Source organism: Macaca fascicularis, chromosome 20 (genome assembly GCF_037993035.2).
Source record: "Macaca fascicularis isolate 582-1 chromosome 20, T2T-MFA8v1.1".
NCBI lineage: Eukaryota > Metazoa > Chordata > Mammalia > Primates > Cercopithecidae > Macaca > Macaca fascicularis.
Window position 1 is genome coordinate 49,128,661 of NC_088394.1, and position 18,201 is coordinate 49,146,861.

General features: G+C 36.9%; 1 protein-coding gene across 25 annotated transcripts in view; it reads left to right on the top strand.

Annotated features, from left to right (window-relative positions):
• CHD9 (chromodomain helicase DNA binding protein 9) overlaps positions 1 to 18,201 on the top strand; it is a 273,480-nt gene that overhangs the window by 92,375 nt on the left and 162,904 nt on the right. For 17 of the 25 annotated variants that reach the window (XR_012428685.1, XR_012428683.1, XR_012428687.1 and 14 more), the window contains exon 2: positions 7,604 to 9,218. Coding sequence is in view for 19 of the 25 variants with exons in the window: in XM_005591912.5 (XP_005591969.1) it covers positions 7,767 to 9,218 (1,452 nt within the window). In the remaining 6 variants the exon portion in view is untranslated. Of the gene's footprint in view, positions 1 to 4,143; positions 4,281 to 7,603; positions 9,219 to 18,201 lie in introns of all 25 variants that reach the window. The other 8 variants (XM_074026669.1, XM_045381801.3, XM_074026668.1 and 5 more) reach the window with 2 other exon arrangements.

An 18,201-nucleotide genomic window follows, 5' to 3' on the forward strand; every position in this document is an offset into this window, starting at 1 on the left:
AACGCTTGTTTATTTTTTATACCATTCCTAGTAGGTGTGAAGTGATAATCTCATTGTGATTTCTATTTGTGTTTCCCTAATGACTGATGTTGAGTGTCTTCATGTCCTCCTTGGACATTCCTGTATCTTTTTTGGTGAAATATCTAATGAAGTTCTTTGTCCATTTTTAAATTGGGTTGTTTGTCTTTCTGCTATTGAGTTGTAGGAGTTCTTTAAAAATTCTGGATATTAAACTCTTATCAGATATATGATTTACAAATACTTTCTTGCATTCCGTGGGTTGCCTTATTATCTTCTGCTACCTTTGGGTTTAGTTTGCTTTTCTATTTCCTTAGGGGTACAATTAGGTTATTAATTTAAGATATGTCTTTTAAAAATGTAGTTGTTCACAGGTATAACTTTCCCTCAGAGCACTCCTTTCACTGGATCTGATAAGTTTTCCTGTATTGCATTTCAATTTTCACTTGCCTAAAAGTATTTTCTAATTTTCCTCATTATTTCTTCTTAGACCCATTGATTGTGGTGTGCTGTTTAATTTTTACATTTTGTGATTTTTCTAATTTGGCTTCTGCTATTGATATTTAGGTTTATTCCATTGGAGTCAGAGAGGACACTTTGTATACTTGTAATATTTTAAAATGTTTGAAGAATTGTTCTGTGGCCTACCATATGGCCAGTCCTGGAGAGTGTTTCATCTGTACTCTGGAAGAATGTATATTTTGCTATTGTTGGGTAGAGTGTCTGTATATGTCTGTTAGATCTAACTGGTTTGTAGTGTTGTTCAAGTCCTCTTTTGTTACTGATTTTCTGTCTGGTTGGTCTATTCATTATTGAAAATGAGATATTTAAGTCTCCGACTATTGTATAACTTTCTACAATTATATTGTAGAATTGTTTGTTTTTCCCTTCAATTCTGAGTATTTTTACTTCATAAATTTTGTGGGTCTGTTATTGGTGCATACATATTTATAATTGTTATATCATATTGGTAGGTTGAGTCACTTTCATCAGTGCGTAATGTCCTTCTTTGTCTCTTGTAACCTTTCTCTCTCTCTCTCTCTCGTACCCAGCCATTTTTTTATTTCAGGCTGAAGTGCAGTGGCACAATCATAGTTCACTGTAACCTCCAACTCCTGGGCTCAGGAGATCCTCCAGCCTCAGCCTCCCAGTTAGCTAGGACTACAGGTGTGTACTATCATACTGGCTAATTAAAAATATATATACATTTTTTTGTAGAAATGGGGTCTTGCTGTATTTCCCAGGCAGGTCTTGAACTCCTGGCCTCAAGCAATACTGTTACCTCAGCCTCCCAAAGTGCTGGGATTGCGGCAGGTATGAGTCACTGTGCAAGGCCCTCTTGTAACCTTTTTTGACTTACAGTATTTTGTTTGATACTAATATCCCATCTCTCTTTTGGTTACTATTTTTATGAAATATATTTTTTCATTTCTTGTTTTTTATTCTCCTGTGACTTTGTATTTACAGTGAGCCTCTTGTGAACAGTATATAAGATGGATTATGTTTTTGTTTTCATTTTTATCCATTCTGCTAATCTCTTCCTTTTAAGTAGAAAATTTCATTCATTTACATTTAAAGTAATTATTGATAAGGAAAACCTACTTCTGTTATTTTGCTTTTTAATGTCTTATATGCTCTTTGTTCCTTAATTCATCCATTACTGCCAATTTCTTATATTTAGATTTTTTTTTTTTTTTGTAGCATGCCATTTTGATTTCCTTCTTTCCTTTTCTGTATATTTTTTAGTTATTTCCTTAATGGTTATGTTGGGGATTATAATTTTAACAAAAGTTATAACAATGTATTTTAAATGCCAAGTTAGTTTCAGTGGTATACACATGCTCAGCTCCTAAACATCTGTCTCTTCACCTTTATGTTGTTATTGTCAAAGATTACATCTGTCTACATTGAGTGCTCATTAACAGAAATTTAAAATGGGTTATTTCTTTGCCTTTAGGATCATATTTTTTAAAAAGGCATTACATACCAAAGGTACAATTATGCTGGCTTTTATATTTACCTATATAATTACCTTTAGCAGGATTCTTTGTTTCTTCATATGGCTTCAAGATATTCTCTAGTGTCTTTTCATTTTATCCTAATGGATTCCCTTAATCATGTCTTTTAGAGCAGCTCTACTAATAACAAACTCCTTTAGCTTTTATTTATCTAAATGGATCTTAATTTCTCTTCATTCTTAAAAAAATAGTTTTTTGCATAGAATTCTTAGTCAACAGTTTTTTTCTTTCAGCACTTCAAATATTTCATGTCAGTGCCTCTGGCCTTCATGGTTTCTGATGAGAAATCCACTTTTATCTTGTTGAAGCCCTCTTTTACTTGATGAGTCTTTTTTCTCTTGCCGCTTTCAAGATTCTCTTTGTCTTTTGACCAATTGACTGTAATGTGTTATGATGTGATCTCTTAGAATTTATCCTCCATGGAGTTTGTTGAGCTTCTTGGATGTGTAGATTAATGTCTTTCATCAAATTTGGGGAGTTTGGGGCCATTATTTCCTCAAATAGTCTTTCTGCCCTTTTCTCTCTCTCCTCCTTCTGGGATGCCCACAATGTATATTTTATTCTCTTGATGTTGTCTCATAGGTTTTTTGGACTCTGTTCACTTTTCTTCTTCATTTTCCCTTCCTTCCCTTCCCCTTCCCTCCTCCACTGTTTTAGATTTAAGTTGGAAAATGTTTGATTCTTGTAATAAGCGATAAAAAATTAAAACTCTCCTTCTTCTGCCTTCCTTCCCCACCTATGCGTCTACTCAAAGGCATTGCCCCAGTGATTATTTCTTCTCTCTCCTGAGTAGAGAGATGCATTCCTGTAGCTGGGACTACAGGAATGCACCATGCCTGGCTAATTTTTTTTTTTTTTTTTTTTTGTAGAGACAAGGGTCCCCTCCCCTTCCCTTGTCCTGTCCTTTTCTGACAGAGTCTCGCTCTGTCACGCAGGCTGGAGTGCAGTGGCACAATCTCAGCTCACTGCAAACTCCGCCTCTCGGGTTCAAGCGATTCTCCTGCCTCAGCCTCTCCCAAGTAGCTGGGATTACAGGCGCCTGCCATCATGCCCAGCTAGGTTTTGTATTTTTTTTTTTTAGTAGAGACGGAGTTTCACCATGTTGGCCAGGTTGATCTCGAATTCCTGACCTCAGGTGATCCGCCCGCCTTGGACTCCTAGAGTTCTGGGATTACAGGCATGAGCCACCACGTCCAGCCTCTTCATTATTTTTTCTTTGTGATCCTCTTGTTGGAGAATCTGGTAATTTTAATCCTTCTATCTTCAAGTCTTCAAGTTTGCTGATTATTTCTTCGGTTTGCTCAAATCTCCTGTTGAACCACGATAATGCATTTTTTATTTCAGGTATTGTACTTTTCAGCTCCATAATTTCTATTTTGTTACTTTTAAGATGTTCTGTTTCTGTATTGATATTCTTATTTTGTTCATATGCCATTTTCCTGGTTTGCTTTCATTCTTGGGCCATGGTTTCCTTTAGCTTTTTGATCATATCTAAGACACTTGATTTCAAGTTTTTGACCATCAAATCTAATGGACTTTCTTGGGGACAGTTTCTGTCAACTTTTTTCTTCCTTTGGATGGGCTTTCTTATTCTTTGTATGCTTTGAGGGTGTGTGTGTGTGTGTGTGTGTGTGTGTGTGTGTGTGTTTGGGGGCAGCAGTGCACACACACACGCGTGTGTGTGTGCGTATGTGTGTGAGAAAACCAGACCATTTAATACTGTGATGTGCTAACTTCAGAAATAAGGTTTACCCCCTCCCTTAGCATTTGCTGTTCTTCATTGTTGAAGGCTGGAGTCATTCGTTTAGACATTTTTTTAAAACTATTTTCTGTATTGACTATATTGGTTGTTGTCTGAGGTCACTGAAGCCTCTATTACTTAGGTTTGTGTTTAGCTAGTGTTTTAATACAGATTTCCTTGAATGCTAGGTGTATTTTCTTTTCAGCATTCTCTTGGTTGTTGTAAATATTTGACTGTTTTCCAGAGTTGTGATAAAGTTGGTTCTGATACTTCCTGCTTGTTTTGGGTGTTTGTGAAGAGACAGGTGTTTGGAGCTGTCTACTCTGTCATTTTGCTGACTTCACTCTCTCATGCTTGGCTTTTTAGTGACCTGAGGAGGCCATTGTGGCTGAAGCAAGGGGGTGAGCAAGAGAGAAGTGCAACCAGAGATGAGGGCAGAGAGCTGTTCTGGTGGTGGTGCAGGGCCGTGCTTACAAGTCATAGTAAGGATTTCAGTTTTTCATGTGAGTGACATAAAGAGTCATTGGAGGGTTGTGAGCTGAGGAGTGTCCTGAATTAACTTGCATTTTAATGAGATCGCTGTTTTGAAAGAGGGCAAGGTAAATAGCAGGCTGTTAGTTGCCAATCAAGTGTCCAAGATGAGAAGTCAAGTGGTTTGTTAGGTAAATGGGTCTAAATTTAAGGTAGAGATACATAATTAATAGATGTAAGTTTGGGAATTGCCAATATAGAGATTTTATTTAAAACCTTGAGATTGGATGAAATCACCTTGGAGGTGAGTATAGATAGAAAAGAGAAGAGGTTGGGGTCCTCCAACGTTTGTAGATTGAAATCTGTAAAAAGAGAATGAGAATAAACACTCAGAAAAGTAGGAGAGAAACCAAGTGAATATCATATATAACAATTAAATGAAGTTAAGTGTTTTAAGGAGGACTCCATGATAACTATATCAAATGCTGCTGATAGGTAATGTTAGATGAGAAGTGAAAAATGACCCTCATATTTACTTATGTGAAGGTCCGTATGCTCTCAGGTCAGTTTGGTGAGATGATGGGAATAAAACTGAATTTCAAGAGAGAATGGCAATAAATAAATTGAAGACAGTAAACCTAACAGATTTCTCAAGTTTATTGTAAAGAGGAAGAAAGAAGGGGGAGAAAATTGAAAGGATAATAAATGGGATCAAGAGAGGGGATATTTGAAGATGAGAGAAATAACAGCTTGTTTGTATACAGATGAGAATGGGACAAATTGATGACTCAGGAGAGAGAAGAAAGAATTACTGGGGTAAAGCCTTTGAGTAGACGAGTAGGTGGGGAAGAAAGGCAGAAGGAGGAGAGTTTTAATTTTTTATTGCTCATTACAAGAATCAAACATTTTCCAACTTAAATCTAAAACAGTGGAGGAAACTTTTTAAAAGTAATATCCTTGTTTTTTGTTTTTGTTTTTGGAGACAGGGCCTTCAGGCTAGAGTGTAGTGGCTCAGTCATGGCTCACTGCAGCCTCAATCTCTCAGGCTCAAGTGATCCTCCCACCTCAGCCTCCCAAATAGCTGGGACTACAGGAATGCATCATGCCCGGCTAATTTTTTTTTTTTTTTTTTGGTAGGGACAAGGGTCTCATTTTGTTACCTACGCTGGTCTCGAACTCCTGGGCTTAAGCATTCCTCCCACTTCGGCCTTCCAAAGTGCTGGGATTACAGGTGTGAGCTACTGCACCTTGCCAGTTTTCAGATTTATTTGTGATATGATTCAGGAAAGCTGATCAGAAATACTTCAGCTTGTAGGTAGGAGACACAGTTATTCTGGCATGTGAGTATCTGTATGCTAGCTGGTAAGGTGCCCAGGAAAAGAGAGATCAGATCAAATAATGAATATACAGCTGAAGAGAAAGAGTGCACGTCCTTACCTGCTTTAATCCTTACTGGATATAGAGTTAATCAGTTCTTGTTACCTTTTAAAGGGCTAGCCCTAAATAATTAAGGGGCAATATTGAATTCATATTAATTTAATGTTAATACCCTTTCAATTGATATTTATTACTCAAAAGTATCTGGGCTTCCTAATTTTTTGATAAAAAGTAAGAATTCTAGATATCCTAAATTTAAATTTTCAAATTTCACTAATGTTTTACTAATGTTTCCTGAGCTGTGACTTTCTAAATCTGACTCTTCCTCAAACCAAACATCACTTACTGTTATTACTGATTATAAAAACATCTTGCTTTTGTATGGAAAACATTTTAATATGCATTGTATCACTTAGTCATTGTATCAAGTATGTAGGATAGTCAGAGGGTTTTTTGTTGATTCTTTAGTTTTTATATTCTTCAGGTCCCTAATAATAAGGAGCTTTGTGGATGATACTATGCATCTTCTAGAGAAGCGGTCCTCAACCTTTTTGGCACCAGGGACCGGTTTCGTGGATGGGGGTGGGGAAGTGGCGGGGTGGATGGAGGGAGATGATTTCAGGATGAGACTGTTCCACCTCAGGCATTAATTAGATTCTCATAAGGGAGCACAACCTAGATCGCTTACGTGTGCAATTCACGATAGGGTTCACGCTGCTATGAGAATCTAATGCTGCCGTGACAGGAGGCGGAGCTCGGGCAGTAATTCTAGCCAACCTGCTGCTCACCTCATGCTGTGCAGCCTGGTTTCTAACAGGCCGCGCACCCATTCCATCTGCAGCCGGGGGTTTCGGGACCCGTGTTCTAGAGTTATCATTTGTGACAGAGTCAGTAAACATCATTTCAGTTAAATTCTGAAGTTTTAAATTTTGATTGATTAAAATGATTGCTATAGCTTACCCCTTCTCAAAAAAAAAAAGATTTTTTTCTTGAGTCATTTAAAAATATGTCTACTCTAGAGTTCTTATTTATTTTAAAATTTTTCCAGAGCATACTTTTTACATTACTAGCTTATTTTAACATTGTCATAAGTTTCAAAGTTGTATTGGATAGATAAAATATTTTCTTTGAGAAGACACAGACTTCCACTGTAACTTAAATCATCCAAAGTAACTTCACCTACTTAATTTTTTCTCAGAAAGATCTACCTTGCAAATACTTGCCAAGTAAAATTAGTTGGTAATTAGGTTGAATAAAATCAGTTGTTTTTTTTGTTTTGTTTTGTTTTGTTTGAGACAGTGTCTCACTCTGTTGCCTAAGCTGGAGTGCAGTGGCACAATTATGGCTCACTGAAGCCTCAGCCTCTCAGGTGCAAGCAGTCCTCCCACCTCAGCCTCCCAGGTAGCTGAGAATACAGGTACACACCACCATGGCCGAGTAGTTTAAAAAATTTTTTTTGAAATGGGTGTCACACTTGTTGCCCAGGCTGGTCTCAAACTCCTGGGCTCAAGTGATCCTCCTTATCTAAAAGATATAACAGAAAATTAGAAGTTTCAAAATAATTTTACTTATATAATTTTTATTCTTAAAGTAGCTTTACTGAGATATAATTCAGATACCATACAATTCATTCATCTAAAATGTATATTTAGTGGCTTTTGGCATACTCAAGAGTTGTTTATCCATTACCATGGAACCAATTTTAGAGCATTTTCATTACCCGCAAAAGAAATCCCATAACCTGTAGCTAACACTCACCAATCACCAGTCCTTCTATCTACCCACCATGCCACCAGCTCTAGGTGACCACTAATCTATTTTCTCTATATATATACTTTTGACGTTTTATATAAATCGAATCATATAATATGTGGTTTTTTGTCACTGACCTCTTTCACTTAGCATAATGTTTTCAGAGTTCATCTATGTTGTAGCATGTATCAGTACTTAATTATTGTTTTTGTTCCTTTTTTCCTAGGATTTTGACACTTCATGACATGTCATTATTTAGAGCAATAATGAATATTGATCTGTTTTGGATTAGTTGATGACCTTCAGAAATGATGCAATAATATATACTATAGAGAAGCTGAATATACTCCATTTGGAGTGAACAACTGGATTGTTACAGAATTTTCAAGATGACAGATCCAATGATGGACTTTTTTGATGATGCCAATCTTTTCGGTGAGACCTTAGAAGGCTTGTCGGATGATGCATTTGTACAACCAGGACCTGTTTCACTAGTTGATGAATTGAATTTGGGTGCAGAATTTGAACCGTTGCACATAGATTCACTGAACCATGTTCAAAGTACTCCAGCACATCAGAAGATGACTGATTTTGAACAGTTAAATCAATTTGATTCAATAAAATTTCACCACGTTAATCAATCTTTTGGTAGCCCAGCTGAACATGTATTATCTCCACACTCTCAGTTTAATTGTTCTCCAATCCACCCCCAAAACCAACCCAATGGTTTGTTTCCAGATGTATCAGATGGCAGTCCAATGTGGGGCCATCAGACATCTACTAACATTTCAAATCAAAATGGATCTCCTTTTCATCAACAAGGACATTCACACTCTATGCATCAAAATAAAAGCTTTGTGGCGCACCATGACTTTGCCTTATTTCAGGCCAATGAACAACAAACACAGTGCACTTCACTACGCTCACAACAAAACAGAAATAATCTCAACCCAGGGCAGAATTCTCTTAGCCAGTCTAAAAATTTTATGAATGTTTCTGGTCCACATAGAGTCAACGTTAACCACCCACCACAAATGACTAATGCATCTAATTCACAACAGTCTATTTCAATGCAGCAATTTTCTCAAACGTCGAATCCTTCAGCACACTTCCACAAGTGTAGCAATCATCAAGAAGGAAATTTTAATGGACCTTCCCCAAATATGACTTCTTGTTCTGTCAGCAATTCACAGCAATTTTCTTCACATTATTCCTTTTCCAGTAATCATATATCACCAAACAGTCTACTTCAGTCCTCTGCAGTTCTTGCACCTAATCATGCAAATCAGACTTTATCTGATTTTACTGGAAGTAATTCCTTTTCACCTCATAGAGGAATCAAGCAAGAATCTACTCAGCATATCCTAAACCCCAATACATCATTGAATTCAAATAATTTCCAAATATTGCATTCGTCACATCCTCAGGGTAATTATAGCAATTCAAAATTATCTCCTGTGCACATGAACTTCCCAGATCCTGTTGACTCAGGAACTCAAATGGGCCATTTCAATGATCATGTAGAGACTAATGGCTTTTCATCTTTAGAAGAGAATTTACTTCATCAAGTGGAATCTCAAACTGAGCCATTCACAGGACTTGACCCCGAGGACCTCCTTCAGGAGGGACTTCTTCCTCACTTTGATGAGTCAACATTCGGGCAAGATAATTCAAGTCACATTTTAGATCATGACCTTGATCGGCAGTTTACTTCGCATCTTGTAACACGGCCTTCTGATATGGCTCAGACTCAGTTGCAAAGTCAGGCTCGGAGTTGGCATTCATCATTTTCTAATCATCAGCATTTACATGACAGAAATCACCTATGTTTACAGCGACAGGTATGTAGCTCTTTGCTTTTATTTTGGAGATTTGGGGGTAGGGTGGACTGTTAGTCATTGGGTTAATTTTATATGAGACACAGTCAGGATTTCTCAAACTTAGTAATTCCATTAAGTGAACATACATATTTTGATATAGGTTTATATTGTTTTACAAGTCTTATATTGAAAGTGATTCACTGATATGCTCAAAGCAATAGATTAACTTCTATATTTAGAAAATTGTAAGGTGTTAAGACTTCTTTTGTGATGTTTATGAATACCTTTGAGAGAAAGTTATTTTATCAAAAACAACTTAATAATCATAATTAAAAGGGAAAAACCAGACTGGGAAAATTTTATTGCAAATACAATCAACATTGAGTTAATATTCCTATAAAAAGCTTTATAAATTGATTAGCAAACTTTTAACGTCTCAGTTGATAACTAGATAAAGCATATAAGCTGAAATTCACAAAAAGGAAATTAAATTATAAACAAAACCCGAATAATATGCAGCTTTAATAATAATTCAATTTAGAATGGTTTTATTTTTACCTATTAGAAAAATATTTTAAATATTAATGCTTAATGCTGGCAAATTTATGGTGAAATTAGTACCTACATGGCTTTGTTAACTGATGCAAATATTTTGAAAAGCAATTTGGTACTAGATTAAAGAGTATAAAAATTCTCCATTTTAATAACCCAAACATAGCAGAAGTATATACCCAAAGATATTTATCTTAATATACTTACAAGGGACAGCTGAAAAAAGCAATAACTCATTGTTGTAATCATGATAGACCATAGGCACTAAAAAGATTTTGAACACTAACATTGAGAGTATGTTAATGATGGAGAAAAGAGCATAATTCAAAATTAAGATCACAGTAAAGCAAGGTTAAGAGTGTGGCCTCTGGTACCAGACTACCTGGTTTAGAATCATGGGTCCCATTACTTACTAGTTGAGTGACTCTGACTTAGATAATTTCTGTGTGTCTCTTTTTCCTCATCTTTAAAGTGTGAAATAATAATAGGATCCAGCTAATAGGGCTTTGGAAAGGATTAATAGATTTATAACATGTACACATGCTTAGACTATGCCTAGCATATAGTAAGAAATAAATTTTGGGGGAGGGGGTTTCTTTTGAGACAGGGTCTCATTCTATCACTCAGATTGAAGTGCAGTGGCACTATCAGGGCTTACTGCAGCCTCAACCTCCCTGGGCTCAGGTGATCCTCCGGCCTCAGCCTCCTGGGTAGCTGGGACTGTAGGCACGTGCCACCATGCCTGGCTATTTTTTTGTATTGTTTTGTAAAGTTGTGATCTTGCCATGTTGCCCAGGCTAATCTTGAGCTCCTGTGCTCAACCAATCCACTCTCCTCGGCCTCCCAAAGTGCTGGGATTATAGGCGTGAGACACTCTGCCCAGTCTTAAGTGTTTTTATTAATTATACTTTTTTCATAGTAGTATGAAAATATGTATATGGGCCAGGTATGTTAGCTTATGCCTGTAATCCCAGCACTTTGGGAGACTGAGGTGACAGGATTGCTTGAGGCCAGGAATTCCAGACCAGCCTGGGCAATGTAACGATACTCTATCTCTACAATAAATATATTTTAAAAAAATTAGCCAGGTATGATGGTGCACTCCTGTAGTCCCAGCTACTCAAGAGGCTGAGGTGAGCAGATAGATAGCTCAAACCCAGGAGTTCCAGGCCGAGGTAAGCCATGATCACACCACTGCCAGTCTAGGCATTAGAATCAGACCCTGTCTCTGAGAAAAAAAATTTGCATGTGAAAAAATACCAGAAGAAAATAGGTTTAGTTAGTGCAATTACACCTTTCTTTCCCTTTCTACAATTTTATCGTGAATATATTACTTTTATAATAAAAAAATTAATGTAATATTTTATGTTTTTAAAAATTCTCTTGTTAAATTAAGGATTCGTAAAATGCTTCAATACCTTGGTTACCTGTGATACTCAGTGGACAATGAAATGTACCAAAGTTCTTGAAATTAAATATTTAGGGATCCATTTTTCATTTTAAAGCCTTGAAGTATTTGAAAAAGATAAAATCTATGTCTTTCCCATTGGGTTGACTTTAGTTCTATTTCTTTTTTCCTTTCTTGAGAAGGAGTCTCACTCTGTTTCCCAGGCTAGAGTGTACTGACACAATTTCCTCTCACTGCAACGTCTGCCTCCCAGGTTCAAGTGATTCTCCTCCCTCAGCCTCCTGAGTAGCTGTGATTGATTACAGGCGTGTGCCTCTCCGCCCAGCTAATTTTTGTATTTTTAGTAGAGATGGGGTTTCAGCATGTTGGCCAGGCTGATCTCTAGTCTTGAACTCCTGACCTCAGGTGATCCACTCGCCTCGACCTCCCAAAGTACTGGCATTACAGGTGTGAGCCACTGCGCCCGGCCACTTTAGTTCTATTTCAGAACGATATTTCAGCACATTTTTTGAAATGTCTAGGAAGATGTAGAAATATTTAAAAGACATTTATAAACCCTCCATCTCCCCCTCTTTTTGTGACATGAGTTGAGTATTGTGATTTTGCTCCCTCTACTGGAAGAAGATCAAGCATCTCAGAAGGACCCTGGGAAAACTCTCCACTGGTTGAACTTAGGTGCATCTATCTACTTTGTATGTAGGTTTCTGACTAGTTTGACCAATCATTTTTGTCCAGTGTATACTTGAAATTATGAGAGCTTATTGATTTATTTTTAAACATTTTATTCTTCTAAGACATGTTATCATTTTGATTCAGATTTTGTTGTTTTTGTTTTGTTTTTTAATTAATGCATTTCTAAACATGTTTCCCAGGCTTTAAAAAGTAGTAAGGACTCCTTTTAATAAATTTGGAGTGAATGGAGGGTAATTATAAATAACTAAAGCAGTCTCTAATGCTAGCATGTAGACAGAGAGCACTCCATCTGAGAGAAGTTATTTTCAGACCTACCTTAACCAACCTTTCATAAATCATCTTATTCTACACTGATAATACGGTTTTAAGTCACTCAGTTTTTGTTTCAGTTTTTTTGTTTTGTTTTGTTAACTTGTTCTTTTTTTCACATGTCCAAAAACTGATAAAGGGCAGTTTGTTTGGAATACTTTTTTCATTTATTGAAAGTCTATTCTCGGCCGGACACAGTGGCTCATGCCTGTAATCCCAGAACTTTGGGAGGCCAAAGTGGGCAGATCACCTGAGGTCAGGAGTTCGAGACCAGCCTGGCCAACATGGCGAAACCCCATCTCTACTAAAAATACAAAATTAGCTGGGCGTGGTGGCGCATGCCTATAATTCCAGCTACTTGGGATGCTGAGGGAGGAGAATCGCTTGAACCCGGGAGTCTGAGGTTGTGATGAGCCGAGATCGCGCCATTGCATTCCAGCCTGGGCAACAGAGCGAGACTCCATCTCAAAACAAAAAAAGAAAAGAAAGTCTCTCTCAACCAGGTGGCATGGTTTACGCCTGGAATTCCAACACTTTGGGTGGGTGAGACAGGAGGATGACTTAAGCCCAGGAGTTTGAGGTTGCAGTGAGCTGTGATTGTGTTGCTCCACTCACCAGCCTGGGTAATAGTGAGACGCTGTCTCAAAAAAAAAAAGGAAAAAAAAAGACTCTGTTTTCAAGTTTCCTATTACTTCTTAAACAGTGATATTTGGTATTTGTTGATTGTAAGAGTGAAAAAGAGAGATGGATTGGTAGAGAGGATTCTTATGATTATTATTATATGTTGCGTATCAGTTTTATATGTACTGAATTATAGATCACACATCCTAAATATGTGTAATGCAAATTAATTAATATGTGGAATTTATGACAGATTTTGACAGAGCATAGACTTTTTTGCCTATATAATTTTTGGCATGTTCTGTATAGTTATGATTAATAAGGAGTTCTTATGTTATTATGATGCCTCCACAGGTTCTATGGAAATAAGTTTTTTTCTGGATTCTTTATTGGGCTTCTTTAACTTTCTTAATTGTAGTAATTTCATTTTAGACTAAATTAACATCACTACATGTGTATAGAAGTTAACAGATTTAAACATAATGAAGTGGCATAATTTTTTAGTTTATGAAAAATAATTTTGAGGTACATTTTGTTAGAGCCAAAACAAGACATTCTTTAATCTACTGTTTAAAAAACCATGGATGACACTCTATTTAGAATTCTAGAAAGCTTTAGTGAGAATGTTGAATATTTAAAGAATATTTTTAAGCCTTGCTTTTTTCTTTTTTTTCTTTTTTTTTTTTTTTTTGAGATGGTCTCACTCTGTCACCCTGGTTGGAGTACATTGGTAGATCTCAGCTTACTGCAACCTCTGCCTCCTGGGCTTAAGCAATCCTCCCACCTCAGCTTCCCAAGCAGCTGGCACCACAGGCACACACCACCATGCCCCACTAATGTCTGTATGTTTTTGTAAACATGGGGTTTTGCCATGTTGGCCAGGCTGGTCTGAAACTCCTGAGCTCAGGTGATCCACCTCAGCCTCCCTAAATGCTGGGGTTACAGTTATGAGCCACTGTGCCTGACCCAGCCTTGCTTTTTTAAATTTCCCAACTGTAGCAGGGCTATTGTAGGTATCACTTCAAATTTCTCAGCGTACCCTAAAGTCTATGGCAATTGTTAACAACAGTGAATATTGCTGATTGGACTTTAGAATGTTACTGCTTAGAAAAGAGAGAAGAGCCAGGACATAGTGGGAGGAGAGGCCAGAGGGAGATAGAGAATAGTGGGGTTGTCGGGAGGAGGAAGAAAAAAAGAAAAAAAGTGAGAAGCCATAGCAAGTGTTTCCAAATATAAGTATGTACAAGACATAACATAGGGAAAATACTAGCTTATTTATCATCTCTTGATATTTGGAGCAAAGGAATTTTGAGAGACTAATACTCTGAACTTTTTATTGCTCTCATGACAAATATTTTCTGCTGTCTTTATAACAGAATCATTAGTTTTTGTCTTATTTGTGAAGTGGGAATAACATGGAGCACTGTGATCTCTCAATGTTTGTAAGTTTAGTGTAAAAGTTCTATGTAAGTGAAACATGTTATGAGGGATGGCAGAACTGGCATTCAAAACAGGAAATAGAATTTTAAGATGTACTCATACGTAATGTTTTGTTGCCTTTTGTATTTTGATAAATTTTGTACTTTTTTTATTACCTTGAATTATTATTTCTTTTCCTGAAGGTAGAGAAATTTACATTACTTATAAACTTAAAAAAAAAAACTGTTAAAAGAAAGCTAGGTTTGAGCAGCCCATAGAAGGCTTTTTTTTTTTTTTTTTTTTTTTTTTTTTTTTGTGGTGGGAGACAGGGTCTCTGTCACTCAGACTGGAGTGCAGTAGGGTGTGATCATGGCTCATTGCAGCCTCTATCTCCTGGACTCAAGCAGTCCTCCTGCCTGAGCCTCCCCTGTAGTGAGCCACCAAGCCTATCTAAATTTTTTTATTTTTTGTGGAGGCAAGGTCTCACTTTGTTGCCCAGGCTGGACTCAAACTTCTGGTCTCCAGCAGTCCTCCCACCTCAGCCTACCAAGGTGCCTGACAAATTTAATAAATGGGTATCATAAAAAAAATTGGTCCATATCAAAAACAATGTAAAGAATAAGTCATTTGTAATATTATTACCAAAAGATAATCACCGTTGCTGTTGTGTTATATAAGATTCCAGTGAGATCTCTGGTTTGTCCTTTTCCCATTTCTCATATACATATTTTTTATTTTTTATTTTTTGTTGAGACGGTGTTTTGCTTTTGTTGCCCAGGCTAGAGTGCAATGGCCTCCACCTCCCAGTTTCAAGCAGTTCTCCTGCCTCAGCCTCCCAGATAGCTGGGATTACAGGCATGTGCCACCACGCCCAGCTAATTTTGTATTTTTAGTAGAGACGAGGTTTCTCTGTGTTGGTCAGACTGGTCTCTAACTACCGACCTCAGGTGATCCACCAGCCTCAGCCTCCCAAAGTGCTGGGATTACAGGTGTGAGCCACCGCACCAGCTGATATTTTTGAATTTTTAAGAAACAAAATTGAGATCATATAGTTCACACTTTCTGGCAAATTGCTTTTTAACCTTCCAATTAATATGTTGCATACATTTTTCATGGCATTAAGTATTTTTCTAAAAATGGTTTTGAGTGACTGAATAATTTGTAATGGTTTAGCAATCATTGTAATGTTGCTAAAGTTCCATATAAAAGTAAGGTTATTACTGAGATCTGGAAAAATCTTAATCAAGGTGATTAAAATATCTTCATATTGTTATTGTATATGTTACGGTAATAATTGAATTTAAAGTAGAAGCATAGTAATAAAAAATTATAATAGGTAAGACATAGAGCATTTACATTGTGCCAAGCACTGTTCTGAATACTTAACATATGTTGTCACATTGATCCATCACAACCATCCTTTTATTTGGGTATGATTTTTTTCCTTCAATTTACATGGTTGGAAACAGAGATACAGAGAAATTGAGTAATAAACCCCAAGTCACACAGCCAGTAAATGGCCATACTGGATTCAAACCCAATTTGACTCCATTATTTCTGGTCTTAACGACTTTCACTTTACTTCAAAGCATATTAATACATTGTAATATTTAACAATAATATACTACCTGATTTCTTCCCTCTTCTGCGATTGAAAAATTAATTTATTAAGGAAAAAACTGGCTTTAGAATCTTTAAGTGGCAAAGATCATGCCTCTCATGTTTTCTGGCTATATTCACAATAGTTTATTAGCAGAGGAAAAGCCAATGCCAAAAGAAAACAAAAAAACTCAACTAGGCTAGGCATGGTGGCTCACACCTGTAATCCCAGCACTTTGAGAGATGGAGGCAAGAGGATCACTTAAAGTCAGGAATTCAAGACCAGCCTGAGAAACCATAGTGAGATCCCGACTGTACAAATATATATTTTTTTAATTAGCTGGGAGTGATGGTGTGTACCTGTAGTCCTAGCTACTCAGGAGGCTGAGGCAGGAGGATCACTTGAGCCCAGGAGGTTGAGGCTGCCGTGAGCCAGGATTGTGCCACTGCACTCCAGGCGGGGTGATAGAGCAAGACCCCGTCTCAAAAAACAAACAACAACAACAACAACAGCAAAACCTAAAAAGTGTTCTTTGTTTTTTGGATTTTTTGGGGTGTTTTGTTTTGTTTTGAGACAGAGTCTCGCTCCGTCGCCCAGCCTGGAATGCAGTGGCGCAATCTCAGCTCGTTGCAACCTCCACCTCCCGGGTTTAAGCGATTCTTGTGTCTCAGCCTCCCAGGTAGCTGGGATTACAGTCATGTCCCACCACACCTGGCTACTTTTTTGTATTTTCAGTAGAGATGGGGTTTTGCCATGTTGCCCAGGTTGGTCTCGAACTTGTGGCCTCAAGTGATCTGCCCGCCTCGGCCTCCCAAAGTACTGGGATTACAGGGACGAGCCACCACTCCCAGCCATGTTCTGACATTTTTTATAAGATTATGTGTAAGACGATAGCAACACATGCCCTAAAGGTAAATCCAATAATTGTCTTCAAATATTTTGAAGGACTTTAGAGGTCATTATTAGGCCTTGTAAGTGGAAGTCTCAGAAAAGCAGATTGTCATTTAATTTAAGGAAGAAGTTTGAAATAAAGCTCTTCACTGAAAGCAGGGAGATAGAATAGCTTAGATATGTCACAGAAAGAATTTCTGTAGCAGGTGAAAAATGGACTAAATTGGAAGGTTATTTCAGCTCTTAAGATTCTATGGTGGTAATTTTAGATTTCATTATAGGACATAACATTCATATTGCCTATTTAACTCCTGAGTGGCAATTACAAAAGATGAAGAAAGGTAAACACACATGACAAGACCTCCACTATCCAGTTATGTCAGGAAACTTTGTTATAGATGAATAAATTTTCCAGATAGTTGGAATATATTTTAGCAAGACTCAAAAACTTTAATTACATGGATCTTTTCATTCCGCCCCCCACCCCCCGAGAAGGTAATGTTGGTGGTGGTAGAATGCTCTGTTAGAACACGATGAAGATAATTTTAAAGGGAGGCCTCATATGTTTACATTTTTGACAGTTATTCTTAATACCTCCAAGAATTACCCTAACTTAAATAAGACTCGATTGAAATACATTAGATATTTGAAAATCATCTTAAGCAGAAACAGTTAATTTTATATATATTAGTTATGAAAGAGAAGAAAACCTATATAAAACTAAAGCGAAGAATTTGGTGTAGTTTGCTCACACCCAAGCTATTTGCTGTTTTTTTTTCCTAAGGTACTTTAGTTATAGCATGCTATTTTTAAAAATGGTACCTTTTCCTAAGTCAAAAAAGCATCAGCTATATGCACAATTTAAAAACTTGTCACTCTACTTTTACCCTAAGCAAAAAGAAGAAAAATGACTTATATTTAGATTGTCTTCTTGAATAACTAAAACTTTTATAAGGTACCATCCCTCTATTTTTCAGAATTTGTTTAAATCTTTATGCATTTGGCATAGTATTACTTATAAAAGTTTCAAAATTCCTAATTGTCTGACTAAGCCAAAGCATAAAATAGAAATTCTGTCTAGGAATTTCTTTCAGTTATTTTTTCACTTAAAATGGACTAGTTCTTGGTTTTTTTATTTCTGTCAGATCTTCTGTATTAAAATGTTCTCTTTTATCTGGGAAATTATAGAATATTAGCTAGTTCTGAAATACATCCTAGTTATTAAACTATGTAGTATACTGTAGAAGAGTTAAGCTTTGTACTGCCTGTCAGGAATCAGAGTAACAGAAATTCCAGTTGTTAACATAGGCTTTAAGGCTATTGACCTCTAGCATGCATACTTAAGGGTAAGAGGTGAACAGAAAGTAAATTCCAGGAGTGTGGAAAACCCAGCTGTTGGTGAGAAATTTGTGGATTAGTGCAGTATATGAAGAATGTGAGACCGAAGCCAAACTTCAAAATAGGTCTCACAAAATTTTGTTGTGTTTAATTGTGTTTAGGAGGTACATTCC